General features: G+C 35.7%; 1 protein-coding gene across 1 annotated transcript in view; it reads left to right on the top strand.

Moving 5' to 3' along the window:
• The first annotated feature begins 2,407 nt into the window (after positions 1-2,407).
• The window catches only part of LOC116165414, a 17,917-nt gene continuing 4,560 nt past the window's right edge, over positions 2,408-15,764 (top strand). The window contains exons 1-8 of the mRNA XM_031479843.1: positions 2,408-2,677; positions 3,064-3,218; positions 10,595-10,777; positions 10,830-11,043; positions 11,091-11,305; positions 11,354-11,539; positions 11,589-11,742; positions 11,786-11,971. Of these exons, the coding sequence (XP_031335703.1) occupies positions 2,656-2,677; positions 3,064-3,218; positions 10,595-10,777; positions 10,830-11,043; positions 11,091-11,305; positions 11,354-11,539; positions 11,589-11,742; positions 11,786-11,971 (1,315 nt within the window). The 5' untranslated portion in view covers positions 2,408-2,655. The remainder of the gene's footprint in view (positions 2,678-3,063; positions 3,219-10,594; positions 10,778-10,829; positions 11,044-11,090; positions 11,306-11,353; positions 11,540-11,588; positions 11,743-11,785; positions 11,972-15,764) is intronic.

Below are 15,764 nucleotides of genomic sequence, written 5' to 3'. Positions count from 1 at the left end.
TGTACGGACCTATATTGACATACGGGTGTAAAACGTGGGTGTTAACACAAAAACTTAAAAGTAAATTAACGGCTGTGGAGATGAAATATCTTAGACGAACAAAAGGTGTAACAAGAATGGACAGACATTGAAAACAGGCAATTAGCGTGGTGGGGGCACCTTCAAAGAATGGACAACGTAAGACAAGTGAAGCAGGTATGGGAATCCAGAAGCCAACACAAAAGAAACAGGGACAAACCGAAGATAACATGGGACGAGGACATAAGGAAGATACTAGAGGCAAGAAATACCACATGGAGAGCAGCAAAAACCCTAGCCAAGAATAAGAAAAGAGTGGCCGAAATTTGTGCACACATAAATACTAATTTTTTTAAATGAGAATTTACTTTTTTTCAGTTTTAATGCAATCACGATGAAATAGTTTAAGTTAATGTGAAGCTGTACTGCTACAATACCTTTACACCTAAGGGTAGAATGGTCGTTAAAAAGTAATGGTAATACTGAGGATCCTTCGATATTTCGTATTGGTATTCATTTATCGAGGTTTTTTTACGATCTGTAAATAATCCAATATCTGGTACATTTGCCTATTCAAAAGACTGACACACCTCTGGATGCCAAATAAAAATCAGAGCTGTTCCTTTCAGTAAAGGCTCGGTAGCTTCATCTGCTTTCCCACTAACCTGCACGTAGTCTCCCCGCCAGCCTAATCTAGTTGACCATCCAGTGCCCCGTGAGGACTCCGATTATCTTCCTAATCTGACTTACAGGGGCACCGATAAGAAGGCCCTGGTTTGTTTGAGTACAGTTGCTCGTTGCCAGTGAGCCTGGAATTGATTGATCACTCAGTCTTTAATCCTGGTCCTGACAACGAAGGGGGAAATTCGTAGGGTACTGACAAAGTTGCCCCCTATCCCAGTGCGCTGGCTCCCAGAAGTCCCAGATCAAACTTACGCTGTCAAGAGTGCCTATAAGCAAGTACCGTATAGTCACTTGTTGAGTATCCATTCTCTCAGGGAACCTCGAAATGGGGTAAATGATAATCCGGAACAAAGATCACAAAAACTACCCCATAAATTTCATTTATTATAAAGATATAAATAATGATTATTTATACATTTGTATAATAAATGAAATTTATGGGGAAGGTTTTGTGATCTTTGTTCCGGAATCCGGATTACCGTATAGTCGACCGGAACGTGTCGAATGACAGGGCCCTCGGCACAGCTTGACAGCTACTGCATATGCTTATTTCTGACCAAGAGGAAGCAGCTGATGTCAGCCAATGATCAACAGGAGAACCTACCCCAAAATTAAATTAATACACACATTTTCCGAATGTTGAAGAAAATTGGGGTTCAAAAGACGCTGGAAATGAGCTTATACGGTCTGATTTAAGGCTGGGGAATTGATACAAGTTACAGACATACCTAGTGTCAAGAACAACTGCCAAAGTGCTTAATATTATGCCACGAAATTGATACCACCTGTAGATGATGAACTGATGTATAGCATGATATATTTGCAATATGACTTTGATGCGTAATAAGTACGTAATAAATTGCCAGAATACTGCAATTTTTCAGGGAAGAACATGCTTCCTTGTGAGGTGATATATTGCTTGCATCAACTTCAAATTACCGTCACACCGTACATAAGGGTTAATATTAATGATTTCCCAACATATAGGCATAGTGAACTTCAAATAAGAGAGCTGTTCTTGACACTAGTTTACCCTATCATTGCTTATGAGAATAAAAATGCAATGTGTGCGTAAGACGGAAATTCCCTGCCCTTAAAAGACTTTTCCCTTATAAAGGGTGGTGCAAATAAATGGCTTACATTTGGCGTCTGTTTTATTTTCAACGTGTAACAGATTTATTTACAGCAATATTTTCCCTAAGTAATCCAATTTTAGAATTGACAATTTTTCAATTGAAGCATTGAAAAGTAGATGAGAACTCCCTTCTTTCACATTTCTCTTTAAAATTCTGGACTCCTTTTGTTTGATGTGGAACCAGCAACTTTTTCACTTATTGCAAGCTTTAGATCGTTGATTGAACAAGAATTGCTATAGTAAACGTTGGATTTTAAATAACCCCATATGCTTATTCTGGAAAATCAACAATAAATAATTTTTTTTTATTTAAAGTAGTGCATAGAGAAGAATTTAATCAGTCTTATTGCTATTTGCTTATTTGACACATTTGCTAAAGTTGTTACGAAATAAACGCATATGACAGTATTTGGATTTTTGGAAGCAAAATCAAATTTTTGACGAGAACAAAATTCTTGTTTCACAGGTTGTATATGCAGCTCATCTTACACAGAAGTGTTTTTGAATGATTTTTGGAGGTACTTCGCCGATTCAAACGTAATTGACTTTAACGAGTTTGTACTTATAATCTTACATTGTTCCGCAATTACTTCGTGTCATTAATGAAATATTAGGTTTTTTAAATGTTTAGAAATTTCTGTCCGAATTATACGAAAATATATGTCGAATTGATAACAGCTAGTTAAGGGAATCCCATACGACAAGCATTTATACAGTATAACGTGTTCGCCACGAAAAAGACCATCACCATCTATTTGTACCAATATAATCTGTTGCGTTGAGAGGTTCAGTGCGTTTTAGTAAGTGTGCGATTAACTATGGGGCTCTATGGGATTGTAGGTAAGTGTTTAATTACGAATCACTAATTATATTGTTACGTCAAAAGGAGGAATTTAATATCCATTATTGCTTCATTATTAAGTTTGGCGTCAAACTTGATTTTAATTAGCGCTCGAAGTGAGAAGCGTACAAAGACTCTTGCAATTCAAATTTTTATTACAATTTTCGAAACTGCGTAATCTATTGGTTACCATAAAATGTAGATGTTTGACCTAAGACCACTGATAACTATGTTACCAAAGAGATTATTTTTATTTGTAATTATTGGACGATAATGATAAGCAAATCTAAATTGAAAATGGGACATTATTTTCTGCTTCTTTTAACGGTCCTAGTAGCGCATTAAGCGATGCGGTCGAAAATGTTTCTAAAATTTCGTTTTATAGTGGCATTGTGCGTTATAAATGGAGTTCATTTAGCTGAAAATCCAACCGAAGCACCAACCAACGAAGCGTCTTCATATAATGATGCAGATGATAGTAATGATGAGTATTTTCCTGTCATGGACTGGTCAGACACGTTCGACTGGCAGTTACTCAAGGTAAATTAAAAGAATAAACATTGCCGTATTTAAAAATGTGGCCATTAAGTGCGCGCTGTTATTATTTTATTTAAAACAGTTATTCGTAGACGTGGGAATTCCGCACGTTCTATTAAAATAATGGAAAATTCAATTCAAAACCGTCGCTCAATCCAATATGAAAAAAGCGTTAGGCACTACGTAAATCAACACTGCGAATGACCTTTTGAAATACCGCTAACCTGATCCTGTACAAGTACCTATAGTTGAAATGGTACTATGGAATAATTTTTTAAGTTTGATAATTATTATTTCACCACTTTAAACAGTGCAGTGGAAGTAGTCCATTTTGTATGGTATTTCAAATTTTTGCACTGCCAGAAAAATTAATTTGTTTAACTGCCCTTGTACGAAAACGATTAGATTTTTGAACCTTTTCCAGAAAAATACCTTATCCATTTTTTTCAATGCGATTATTGTACTTCCGATTAAAAATACCTACTTGTGTTTAATGGGTTTTTTGAATTTCGTAAACTCGTGATGGTGGTATAAGAAAACTGTGTGGTTAGTGCCAACATCACGCTCATTTCGCGGAATGTAATTATTATAAAGATCTAAGTAGATCTTAAACATAATAATATGTATTATTACCATTATCAAATTACTTTTAACATATAGGTAATGACGTGTTTCGAAAATCCAAGGAGTATTTTAATTCTATCCAACTTCTTCCCCATAAAAGTACCTACTCATACATTTCCAAGACATCCGCAATATTTTCTGGTTAATCATTTTGCCATAGATCTGATGATATTTTCAGGTGGCCGAGGTTTGTGTTCGTGCCGGACTTTAAGGCATAGGTGTTTACGTTAATAACGTTTGGAGTGTTCTCTAAATTAACATACCTGGAATTGTTCTAAAAGTTTTATATATGAGCGACTCCATTATTAAAATCAAGAGCAAAATTTATCAAACGTCCGTACTGAGTGCTGTGTACAGTCTGTCGCTTGGTTAGATCTCAGCCGGTCAGTCAGACAGCCAGCCATAGCGAATATAATAGCAAAATGCTCTAAAAATCAAATAGTGCAAGATTTCCAACTCACATTACCCTTTACAAGTTTTACTATTTAATATTATCCCCAAGATTATCCCTATAAATTCAAATCTACAAATTCAATGTTGCCGACACCTCCCTTTTAGAACGGATCTAGACTTAAAATCAAATCTAATTAGAAAATATGGCACATTTTTATATACACCGTTTAATAGCCCATGTCACAATGTGCATTTGTATGTCCTCTAACTTACTGGCAGCACCTGACACTTTACTGGCCGCACCTGTGACATTGCTAAATGTCTATAATGACTCCTGTCATCACTGACAGATTGACATTAATCAAAAGTTCTATATAAAAATTGAAATTTTATATTACGATTTCTGGTAAAATTTAATACAAATCTCGTCAGTAAAATATGACCCGGAAATTAAAGTACTCGGCCCCATCCTCGCCAGTAATGTGTCATTTTCTTGACTTTTATGTGAATAACTATTATATAGAATTTTATACAAAAAAAAAACATAATAAACATTGAAATTTTATTACGATTTCGGGTAAAATTGAATACAAAACTTGAGTCGAAAATTAAAGTACTCGACGCTCGTCCTTCAATATTTCCTCGCCAGTAATGTATCATTTTCCTGCCTTTTATGTAAATAACTATTGTGTATTCCTGAAAAAAGGTTCTGTCACTGCACCGGTTTCTACTTGTCTTGGTGGTGCAGTCAGCCACTATACAGAATGGTATAGTTGGTTAGTTGCAGAAGAAGGTACGTTGGAACCTGATTATGAAGAAGCGGACGACAGAACCCTAACTCATATTTCTCACATGACACTAATTTCAAAAGTAAGCAATCACAAATTCGAGATACGATTTTCATTGCTCGAAGACGCGCCTGAGGCCTTTAAAATGCATGTTTTAAGAGCTACCGTTTTATGAATGGACAAAGTGCTTTTAAGGGTGGTTTAAGGCCATGCAAAAGTATATAGATCTTAAAGGCGATTATTTTGAAAAATACTTTTGACAACATTCATTTGTTTATTCTTTCTATTTTCAATACACAAATAGTAACACTCGGAATTACCCACTTTCCACTTGACCACCAGATGCAGCAAATAACGTCATTAAAATCAGAGCAAATCAGGTTGTATCCTGTGATGATTGGATATGGAAGGACCTAGCAGCAGAATCAGGATCGAATGGTCCTTATAAAGTAGAAACTTGGCGGGTTTTAGCAAGTAAAGCAACTAAAACAAACATCACTCTGGCTGGAAATGAAGTATCTTTATAAAGGAACAAGTTGCAAGTTATCTTTATCAGGAGTTATGATGATGGATCCTTCACATTGAGTCATTTCCATGAAGTCATTGTGTTTCCCCTATACGAAAATCACCGGATCACCATGACGTTTGGCATAATTCTGTTTTGTTGCAGTAATGGTGAGACTTTTACGAATTCCGAGTGTTAGTCTTCCATATGAACGACTATGTAGTCAAAAAGTTAATAGTTTTCTTTTAAAAAAAGTGCCAAATCCGATTATTAAGATTAATAAAAACAACTGATTTTGAAGAAGAGTAATGAAGGGTTGACGGATTCCCCGAGCTAAAAATAGGCATGGATAATATTAATTTATGTTTTTGTATAAGAATTGATTGTTACATGGGTACTTTTTGCACGACTTAGACACGGTTCGTCATATTTCCGTGACTACACATACAATTTTTAATGGTTTACAATGTTACAGAGGAGAATAATTAAAAACGAGGAATAATTTTGCTAATTTCTTCATTGTGGTGATTCTGCAAATTATTTTACTTGGAAGCCATAAGAACACCAGAAACCAGAAACGTGTTGTGGAATTTATTAAATATTGTTATCGCAAATCACTTATGTCACTTTGTTTGCTGAACAATGTTCATGTGCTAACACTTTGATTGTTGAGCAGAAGTATAGTACCCATAAGTGTATTAGGTACTTCGCATCAAGGTTCCGTTAGCCTTCTAAAATATATATCAGAACAAGGATACTTTCCAAGTTACCTAGACCATGAATAACCACCTGCTTGGTTTTGGTTCGTGCGTTATTCACCCATGATGTATTCATTTTTGTAAACGATCTCATAAATTCCAGTCTTACCGGAGGAGTTCGTACTAAATTGTAGGTACATATACATCGTCATACATTTTTGTTTTTTTGTCAAGGTTGCAGAACTTGTTTGTACGATTTCGTGTTACTTTAAGAATTTTAATGGTACTCGAAATTTTAAAATCCTGTAAATGTAGAAATATATAAAACGTGCCGCGACTCTTAAGGCAACACTTTTTTCGTCTTGGATACCGTCGTGAAAATTTTGCGATTTTCTAATTTTAAACAAGCATTCGTCTAGGGTCATATTATAATTCAGATGACCTTGGTGTATCTATACACATTTGAGGTAGAACCTGATTGCTAAAATCAGCAAGTCATAGAAATAAATCTTTAGATTCGGAGTTCTTCACCAGTATTCAGATCTTCATTCAGACGATGATTGAGGTATTCTTACGATTGCATCGATGCATTACATAAGTAACACTTACAGAGGGAGGGTAATGTCATAGTGAACCCATTTGTTTAATCTTCTGCTATCTGAGATAGGAGCAACTTATAAAATAAACAAAAACAGAATGCTTTAATGAACCACTGTCTATTTCCGTACAGTGGTAAAAATACTTCCTTTTAAGGGAGTTATCACTTACTAAAAGCGAAGATTAGATAGAGCAAGTATGTCGCAATCTTATTATTGCAGTTAATTCAAATGTAATTGTTTAATCCGAGATCATTTTCAAACGAACTAACGTGTTACGAAAAAGTGCCAATGAATAATAGTCGTCAAAAATTTTAGGAGGCTCTCTTTCTCAAAAAATGTGAATGTGTCTCGAACGATTTCTTTCGACAAATTTGGGCCAAAACAATGTATAACACAAATTGAGGATGTATGTATTTTAGGGCAATCGTCGGGAGTTTATACGTGGAGGCATGTAAAGGGTAAAGGGGATCTTCTGGTATACACTTAAAATCTCCGCTATATAACATTTGCTTGGGGGAATTAATTCTTCACTAACCGATGTAAATATTGATAGCAACGTAATAAACTTTAAAACCGTTCACAAAAACTTGGGTCTGATATTGGACGAAAATCTTACCTTCACCCCGCATGTAAGTAAGTTGATACAATCCGCGTATGGTCGGCTTCGGTGTCTTTATAAATATAAAAATATTCTTTCACTTTCTGTCAAACGTAAACTTGTTAATTTCCTTGTGTTGTCCCTATTTGATTATTGTGATGTTGTGTATGGTCCTTGCTTAAAAAATTCAGACTCGTACAGAATCCAAAAAGTTCAAAACGCATGCGTACGTTATGTATGTAACGTAAATAGGCAAGAACATATCACACCTCATCTCAAGCAATTGAATCTTTACCGAATGAACGATAGGAGGACTATACACTATTTGTGTTTAATTCACAAAATTATAAAATCTGGCGTGCCCCCATACTTACAGTCCACAATACGTTTTCGGAGAGATTTACATGATCGTCAACTTAGAAATACAAACGATATTCAAATACCTGCACATCGATTGCAAAGCTACAAATCTTCGTTTACATACATGTCAGCATTTTTGTACAATAAGCTGCCTGATGAATACAAATCATTGAATAGCTATCAATTTAAGCGCAAAGTAAAAATTATGATTTACAATGAATAATAATTAGACCTTTAAGTATAGCAAGTTTCTGTTACCTAATCTTTCAATATGTTACCTTCTATATACTTCTTTTAGATATTATGTACACACGTGGAGAAACTTTGTCATTTTTGTCAATCTGTCTTCGTCTAAGATTTCATTTATTTTCTTTTCATGTAGTCTCGTACAACTCAAGTTATTGAAATAGTATACCTTTTTTAGTTTATGTTATTTTCAATCACTATTTTGTAATTGTAAATTGTAATTCTGCTGGTTGGGAAAAACAGCTTACAGCTGGTCTCCGCCAGGATAATAAAGTATTATTATTATTATTATTATTATTATTATTATTATTATATGTAAGAAGAATCAAGACCTTAGAGAAATTCTCAGAAGTATTGCATTTTCATCTTGTAGGTGCCTTCTAGTTTTTAGATATCTTCATTCGGCCACTCACTTTTAGTTGAGTTCTGCGGTTTTATAGATACTAGCTCCACAGCATATACTATGCCGGGACCTGTTCCGACCATGAGATAAGCTACAGCACCTACCGCTTCTCTATATGGAAAATTATTTCATTCCTAATCACCCACTTTCCCTGATTTGATAAGTATTTTCTTATGTACAGGTGTTGCCACTGGATTACAGTCCATCATGCGAAGCACTATCTCTAAACGCTAAGTAGAACGATGCTGGATTTTCAGTAATTTTCTGTATCAGATCAGATAAAAACTCATTTGTCAGTTTCTCATCACTTGCTACTATAAGACCATCGCCTATAGTGTAATGAGTATCTTATTTTTGTCGGCTGTCTTCAGTCAATCAGCCTCACGCTCCTTAAAATCCATTTCAAGAAGGTTTCAATAAGTATAGGATGTTCATCAGGAGCCGGCTGAAAAACAACACTTGGACTTGTCGATCCTTCTCCCTCTAGAGCTTGATTAGGAGCACTATCATCTGAGGTACATTCGGGGCTGGTTTACAATTGTATTCACTCCCTCTTGTCTGTCATCTACCTTTTCTTCCATTGGAGTTTTAGACATCCTCGTTGAAATGTTAAATTCTGTTTTAAAGGTGTCTCTAGATCTGATAGTCTGTGTACCTGTCCAGATCCGATAACTATAGACACTCAATCAAGTCAATTTCATATCCAATCGAAGGGTTGCACACAGACTTGATCGGCTGTCGTCAGTGGAAGGAATATCGAGGGATATCTCTGATCCCGAACTTTCACTTTTCCTATGTGTTCAGTGTATGGATGACCGTGGTCCAAATCCGTCGTCACTGTTCATTTTTAATTTTGCCTGGTGAACGTCCTATTTGTCCGATATAGTTTCATCGCTACTCCGGGTACGAAGGCAACTGGGATCTAACAAATTCCTTTCTACTGATGATGCTATATCAAATAAATAGGAATAGGTATAACAAAGGGTTAAGGGGACTGTTACATGCAGTAACGAGAAGCGTTCATGTGAAGGTTTCCTTGATCGCGTTAAATTTGGGACCTCCACAGCACTGCTCTCTGATATTAGAGTCACTTTTACTGTATTATTAAACATATGATATAAACAATATAGTGTCTCAACAAAGCGGGCAATGAAGCTACCGACAGCGAAGGTATCAGCATCACCTAAATAAAATTATTGGCGTTCCATTAAATTCCATTAAATTAAACTGCTTTCTGGTCATGATTATTACGTTAATTGTTTTTAATTTTTAATGAAAAGCGTAGTTCATTGCAACTAATTAAAAAATTACCCATGACCTCTTTGGAAATGTTAGTCGATTGTTTGATGGGAAATTATTAATTTTGTAGTTTTCAGCTAACTATAGCGATTACGGTCAGATTTGGACGTAACATTGCTCCTTGGAACGTCTTTTTCTGGGTGTGCAATACCTTTTTTGATACTTTTTAATGAGTCTAGGAAAACAAATCATATTACTTAATGTAACATGGGCATTATGGTATTTCTTCAAGGTACCATCTACTATAAAATGTGTTCCTAAGGCCTTTACGGGTAATTTGATGATGCAGTATAAATTTATTCGTTCTCCAATAGACAACAGACAGACGACGGTACGAAAAAAATGAGGATAGAAGTACCGTGCAGGTCACAGTTATGTAACCGTCGACCTTGGCATCTTAATTAACCAGTACTTGCTTATGAAGTAGTCTGCAAGGGTGTTATTAGTTTAATCTTAGTCGAAGCACATCGGAACACTGCTAATAACCACCGCGCATCTTGTAGGTACATTTTTGGTTTGATCTAATGATTCATAATTTTAATGTATGATAATTAAATAATAGTTAGGTATTTAAGTCAAGGCATTCTATCTAGTCTATTAAGTATTATTTATCCGTGGCTTGCGTTCTGATGTCTGGTTTTTGCAACCAAGTCCAACTTCTACAGAGAAGCAGTCACTGGAAACAAAAAAAACCTTTGGAGTAACAATGGTCACAATTTATACATACGCGAAAAAATTGATTGATTCAAAAAGTCAACATAGAAAGTAGTTTACGTACTGCTCTACTTCATCGTAGAACAATTATCTGGAGATAATTTTTTATAGTGAGAGTGCGCATGATTCAGTGATGATTGTTTTAATTTCAGGCGATCGCAAATGAACATTCCAACAACATATTAATTTCACCATTAAGTATTAAGTTAGCTTTGGTCGTCTTGTATGAAGGATCGGAAGGTTCTACAAAAAAACAATTTCAGTCAGTAATGCAGTATTCGGACCAGAAATCTGAAGTGAACGCGAAATATAGGAATCTGCTAGCCAACTTGGAGGTGCGTATATTGCACAATCGATTTTCCAGTTCCTGCAATATAGCAGTTTTAGAAAAATAAGAAAGATTACATAATCAATATCGGCACTAGAATATTTTTGGATTCGACTATTACGCCTCTTCAACAATACGCGGCCAACGTTAAAAGTTCATATAATACCGAGATAAAAAGTACAAATTTCACAGATCACGTAGCAGCCGAGAATTTAATAAACTCCTGGGTCGATGGTTTGACTCACGGTAACATTAAGAAGTTGATTAACGCAGGTGAAAGCTCAACTTCGATAATTAGCGGTCTCTTATTGTTTTTTTAGATGAAATCCAAGACGATACCTTGTTATTAGTGGCAAATGCCGTTTTCTTCAAAGGAAAGTGGAGGCGTAAGTTCCCGGTGGAGAAATCTTATCAAGGAGGATTTTATGTTTCTCCAAAGGAGGTGATTACCGTCGATTATATGGCTAACACGGACACATACTACTATGGAGAATCAAAAGAACTTGACGCAAAACTCTTAAGATTGCCTTATAAGGTAAGACAATTTCAAATTAAGTTGTGCACTATTCCGGCTTGTTTTTAGGGGGCCAATTTTGGATTTTTCATCGTCTTGCCCAACACCAAAGGCGGACTTTCTGAGTTACTAAAAAGCGTCAACTTACAGACTCTAAAAAGACAACTGTACTTAATGGACGAGCGAAAAGTGGACGTTGTTATTCCGAAATTTAAATTCGATTTCAGCGCGAGCTACTCCAAAATTTTGCAAGACGTAAGTGATTGAAATTAGCATTTGTTCCATCTAAGAATTACTTTCGCAGTTTGGACTAACCGCCATGTTTTCCAATACCGCAAGCTTTCCTGGAATTGCGAGAGGTATCGGCTCGGGTGGCAAGTGGTTATTCGTCAACGATCTAAAACAGAAATCGGGCATTGAGTTTAACGAGGAAGGCAGTTCTGCATTTGCCGCTACGGGTAGTGACCACTTAGAAAGGGCAAATCTTACATTTCGTTTCAGAAATTCAACTGGGAAACAAATTTGGAGAATCGGACATTTCGTTTAATGCAACTCACCCGTTCCTATTTTTCATCGAGCATCAAGAAACTGGTTCAATTTTGTTTGCAGGGAAAATGATGAATCCCTTGCAGAACGATGGGCCAGTACCACCAGAACCAGAAAGTACTAATTCGAAACCTCCATCAGGTAGGAACGCTCCTCTTAGAATAAAGTATACTTCTCGAGGTTTCTCTATGTACACTGAATGAGCTGTGACGGTTTAGTAGAGGTTGAGGTTGATTGCGTATAAGGAGCATTTGCACTGCTAAATCTTTATTACTTATAGTAATGGTGTTTTCTTGGTACGCTTATTTATCTAGCAAATTGACACTACTGACTGTATTAACATTTCACTCTTCTGTACTAATAACCAAAAAATATTAACGGAAACGGGGTGATGGGAATTTTCACTACTTAACTTGACAAAACTGATCTTAAATGAACTATTTAGGGGAGAATAACACTGCTGCAAATTGGCGACCAAATAATGTCCAGATAGTAAAACCTAATAAACAGATACCCTAAACATTTCGAACTACTAGCATAGCCAGTGATCTTATAAGCATACCTAGAACATTCTACAATATTTTGTACCAATTTCAAAGTAAGTAAACGCATCTAGTTTTAGGAATTATTCTTTGTACCGTCTCTCACTTAATTTGTTAGTGATGTTAGTATTATATATTTAAGTAGTGACAAAAAGTTTTGTAAATATTTAATAACTTTGTATAAATACTAACAATAACTAATAAATTGTTGTCCTACTTTTTTACTTTTTACCTTCTCCTGCTTTCTTGTGTTGTATCTTGGGGTATAAATCGGAAAATAAAAACTGGAGTATTTCGGTAGTACAGGGTTCCTGCAACAGTCCGTCGGTCCTTCCTAGCTCATACCTCGTAAAACATATAAAAAATCGTGTGTCCAAATGTCAACTATAGATGGTTACGCATCTATAGAAATTATTAGGGTATCTTATTTTTATGGTGTTAATAATTACCTTGTATAGGTATATATTTTTATTTTTGCTTGTTTCGATGTCATTTGTTAACATTTAAGTTAAAAGCTATTCATGTTTTGTCAATGTTGCCATAAGCAAACTTCACTTTGATAAATCGTAGCGAGCTTGTTAGGAAGTTTCCAAAACTTATTTTTTTTAATAGTACTACCACCATTTTATTTCGCTATTCGATAGTCTGTTGTGTTCTCTTCAATTTTTATAAGGGATGTCCAGTGTCTAAACCCCTAATAATAATAATAATAATAATAAGTGTCTTTACTGTCAATAGAGCAACTTGCAAATAATACCATTTTTGATGACAAAAGGTGCAAGTTCAGGGACAGACACAAGTGCCGCTCCTGGTCTTCCACTTGCACCAAAATCAGCAACGGGAAGGAAGAAAAATAAAATTTACAATATAATTAGAAGAAAGAAAGAATCCCTTATTGAAATTAAAGAGAACACAACAGACTATCGAATAGCGAAATAAAATGTGTTAGTTTCATTTAAAAAAAAGAATAGTTATGGCATTTTGAAATTCGGAAACTTTACCATTTCCTTGTGAACTAAATCTAACTTTCTCCGTAAAAATGGGATACCCTTTACAATTAAAAATAATTTCTATAGATGCGCGATCTATAGTCTACATTTGCATACACAGTTTTTTTATATTTTTTACGAGGTATGAACTAGGAAAGACCGACGCACTGTTGCAGGACCCTGTATAATTCTATCTAACAACATAAGTATATTATGAAGTTTTGTAGTCTGACATCTTGCTTTTGGTAGTTAAAGAAGACTAACGTGCCAATGCCTTTACACTGATATCATTACCTAAAATCAGAACAGAATCGATGTACAAATGGTAAACCGCGAAAGAAGTATAGTCTTTACTAACCTATTCACTCTCTATAAATTCGTCCAAGTGGACTTTTTGATTCGCTCAGCCTTTGATCTATTTCAAGATTTTTACATGGCTTTCAGAGTAGGTACCATAAGTATTGATGCAAGACGCAAGTAGGTTTAGATTTCGCTGTCTGCAGAGTGTAGACAGTTAGTGGAAATGATAGCCTAAGCAGAAGGAGACTAAAAGATGTTACAGTTCTCCGCCATCCATTTTACATCAGTAGCAGTTAGTTTAGTTGCAAAATATCGTTTTTGACAACACACACGGTCAAACAGTTCATATGAACATTGTCGCTTCCTCCAGGAAACGAAAATTTCTTACAGCGCTAAAATGTTGTGCAAGGATCGATGAAATAATGCCTAAAATGCATTAAAAACACTGTAGATTCAGGTTCGAAAAGGAATTAATATTGTGAAGTTGGTTGTTCTTAATTCCCCTTTCGCTTAACAAAAGTCTTTCTTTTTCTTTCAGCGAGACGAAGTTTTCTAAATTTTCAGCGAGTTTTTTTAATAGTTGCCATGTTCAAATCGATGAAAAAAAGACTCATGTGGAATTTGATAGTAGATCCATACAGAAACTTCCATCCATGAGCAGGTGCGGGGAGGGAATTGTAGTAATTCTAAGAAATTTTAGGCTTATGGGTGGCCATTTTCGGCGCACACGAACTTATTAAATTTGACGAAGTGCCGAAACAGGATGAGTACCTATGCTGCCAGTTGCAACGGGTTGGCCGAGACACCAAAACTGAAAAAAAAATTCACAGATTTCGCAATCCTTCCAACCATCGGAGACATTGGAAACGATAACCGTGTGACCTATAAAGCCTTATGTAAAACACAAATAGGTAACTCTTGTTCACACGGAATCACAACCACTTCTTTCACTTTAATATTCAATAAATTTCCGAAAGAAAAAACTCTCTTAAATCCATAAGACAGTGTTAACAATAAAACTATTGCCCTTTTTGTTGTACGCGGAAAATTTGTTTTTTTAGACTTAAAAACTCATGGTGGCTTCATTATCCGCATGCTGAAGGAACCTTGCTGATTACCTATTAGTACATTGGCCTTTTTTCGAATTTTATTAATGGCCCATGAAGCACTTATTTTGCTCGCCCGCCGGGATTGGCCGCTGTTAGCAAAGGTGAGTTTACACTACGGCGTGAGCTAATTTTCCATTTCCCATGTGCAATATTTTGGTCTTGCGGTTGTGCAGGAAATCAATTTCCAAAGGATGACTGCAATTCAGTTTTCTTTGCCTGTTTTTGTGTATACTCGATGATCGAGCCAATGTCATAGGGTTAATATAGATTTTTTTGGTTGTGTTTGGCGAGTGCAACATACAAGAAATCCGTTCATTTCATTACTAATTAAAATCCAAACTGTACCAAAGTACAAATACATAGATCAACAAGTGGGATTGCGTTGCATCTTTGCTCCAAATGAATTTTTCAAGCGATACATTTCCTATCCTATCCTAAAAGCCACTTGGCGCTTGCCTACGATGATTACGTCATCTATAGGAAAATTATTCATTTTGTATGTTGCATATGGGTCGAGCCCGGTCCGGAAATCGTGTTTATATCTTTCCGCAGGCGCGCAAACGGCTAACAGCAGTCTTTTGTTCTTGTATATCCACTACAATATGCCCGAACTCGCCAACTGGGATCCTAGGCCAGCTGTTCTATACTGGTTGAAAAAAAAACAGCATAGAGTAAAAGCTACTACGAAAGCCAAAGAACAAGGGTACTTCAAAGGAATTTTCAAAGAAGCTGCAAATAAGCGTGATTCGTCAGAACAAAATGACGCTCAGAAGACAAAAACAAAAAAGATATTCTGACTTGTCAGCATCTCACATTTTATTAATAAGTGTTCCATTCCATTTTATGAGTTACATTCAAATTTTTTAATAATATTTTCTTCATTTTTTTTTATTAAATACAAAATTTTCTACTGCACATTTTTTTGTCTTCCAACTGCACATTTTCATTTCCAACTGCACAGATTGTGTCCAACTGCACGTTAGAATATACCCTG

The sequence above is a fragment of the Photinus pyralis genome, unplaced genomic scaffold, assembly GCF_008802855.1.
Source record: "Photinus pyralis isolate 1611_PpyrPB1 unplaced genomic scaffold, Ppyr1.3 Ppyr1.4_LG3a, whole genome shotgun sequence".
NCBI classification, from domain to species: domain Eukaryota; kingdom Metazoa; phylum Arthropoda; class Insecta; order Coleoptera; family Lampyridae; genus Photinus; species Photinus pyralis.
This window is presented reverse-complemented; position numbering and strand designations above follow the sequence as displayed.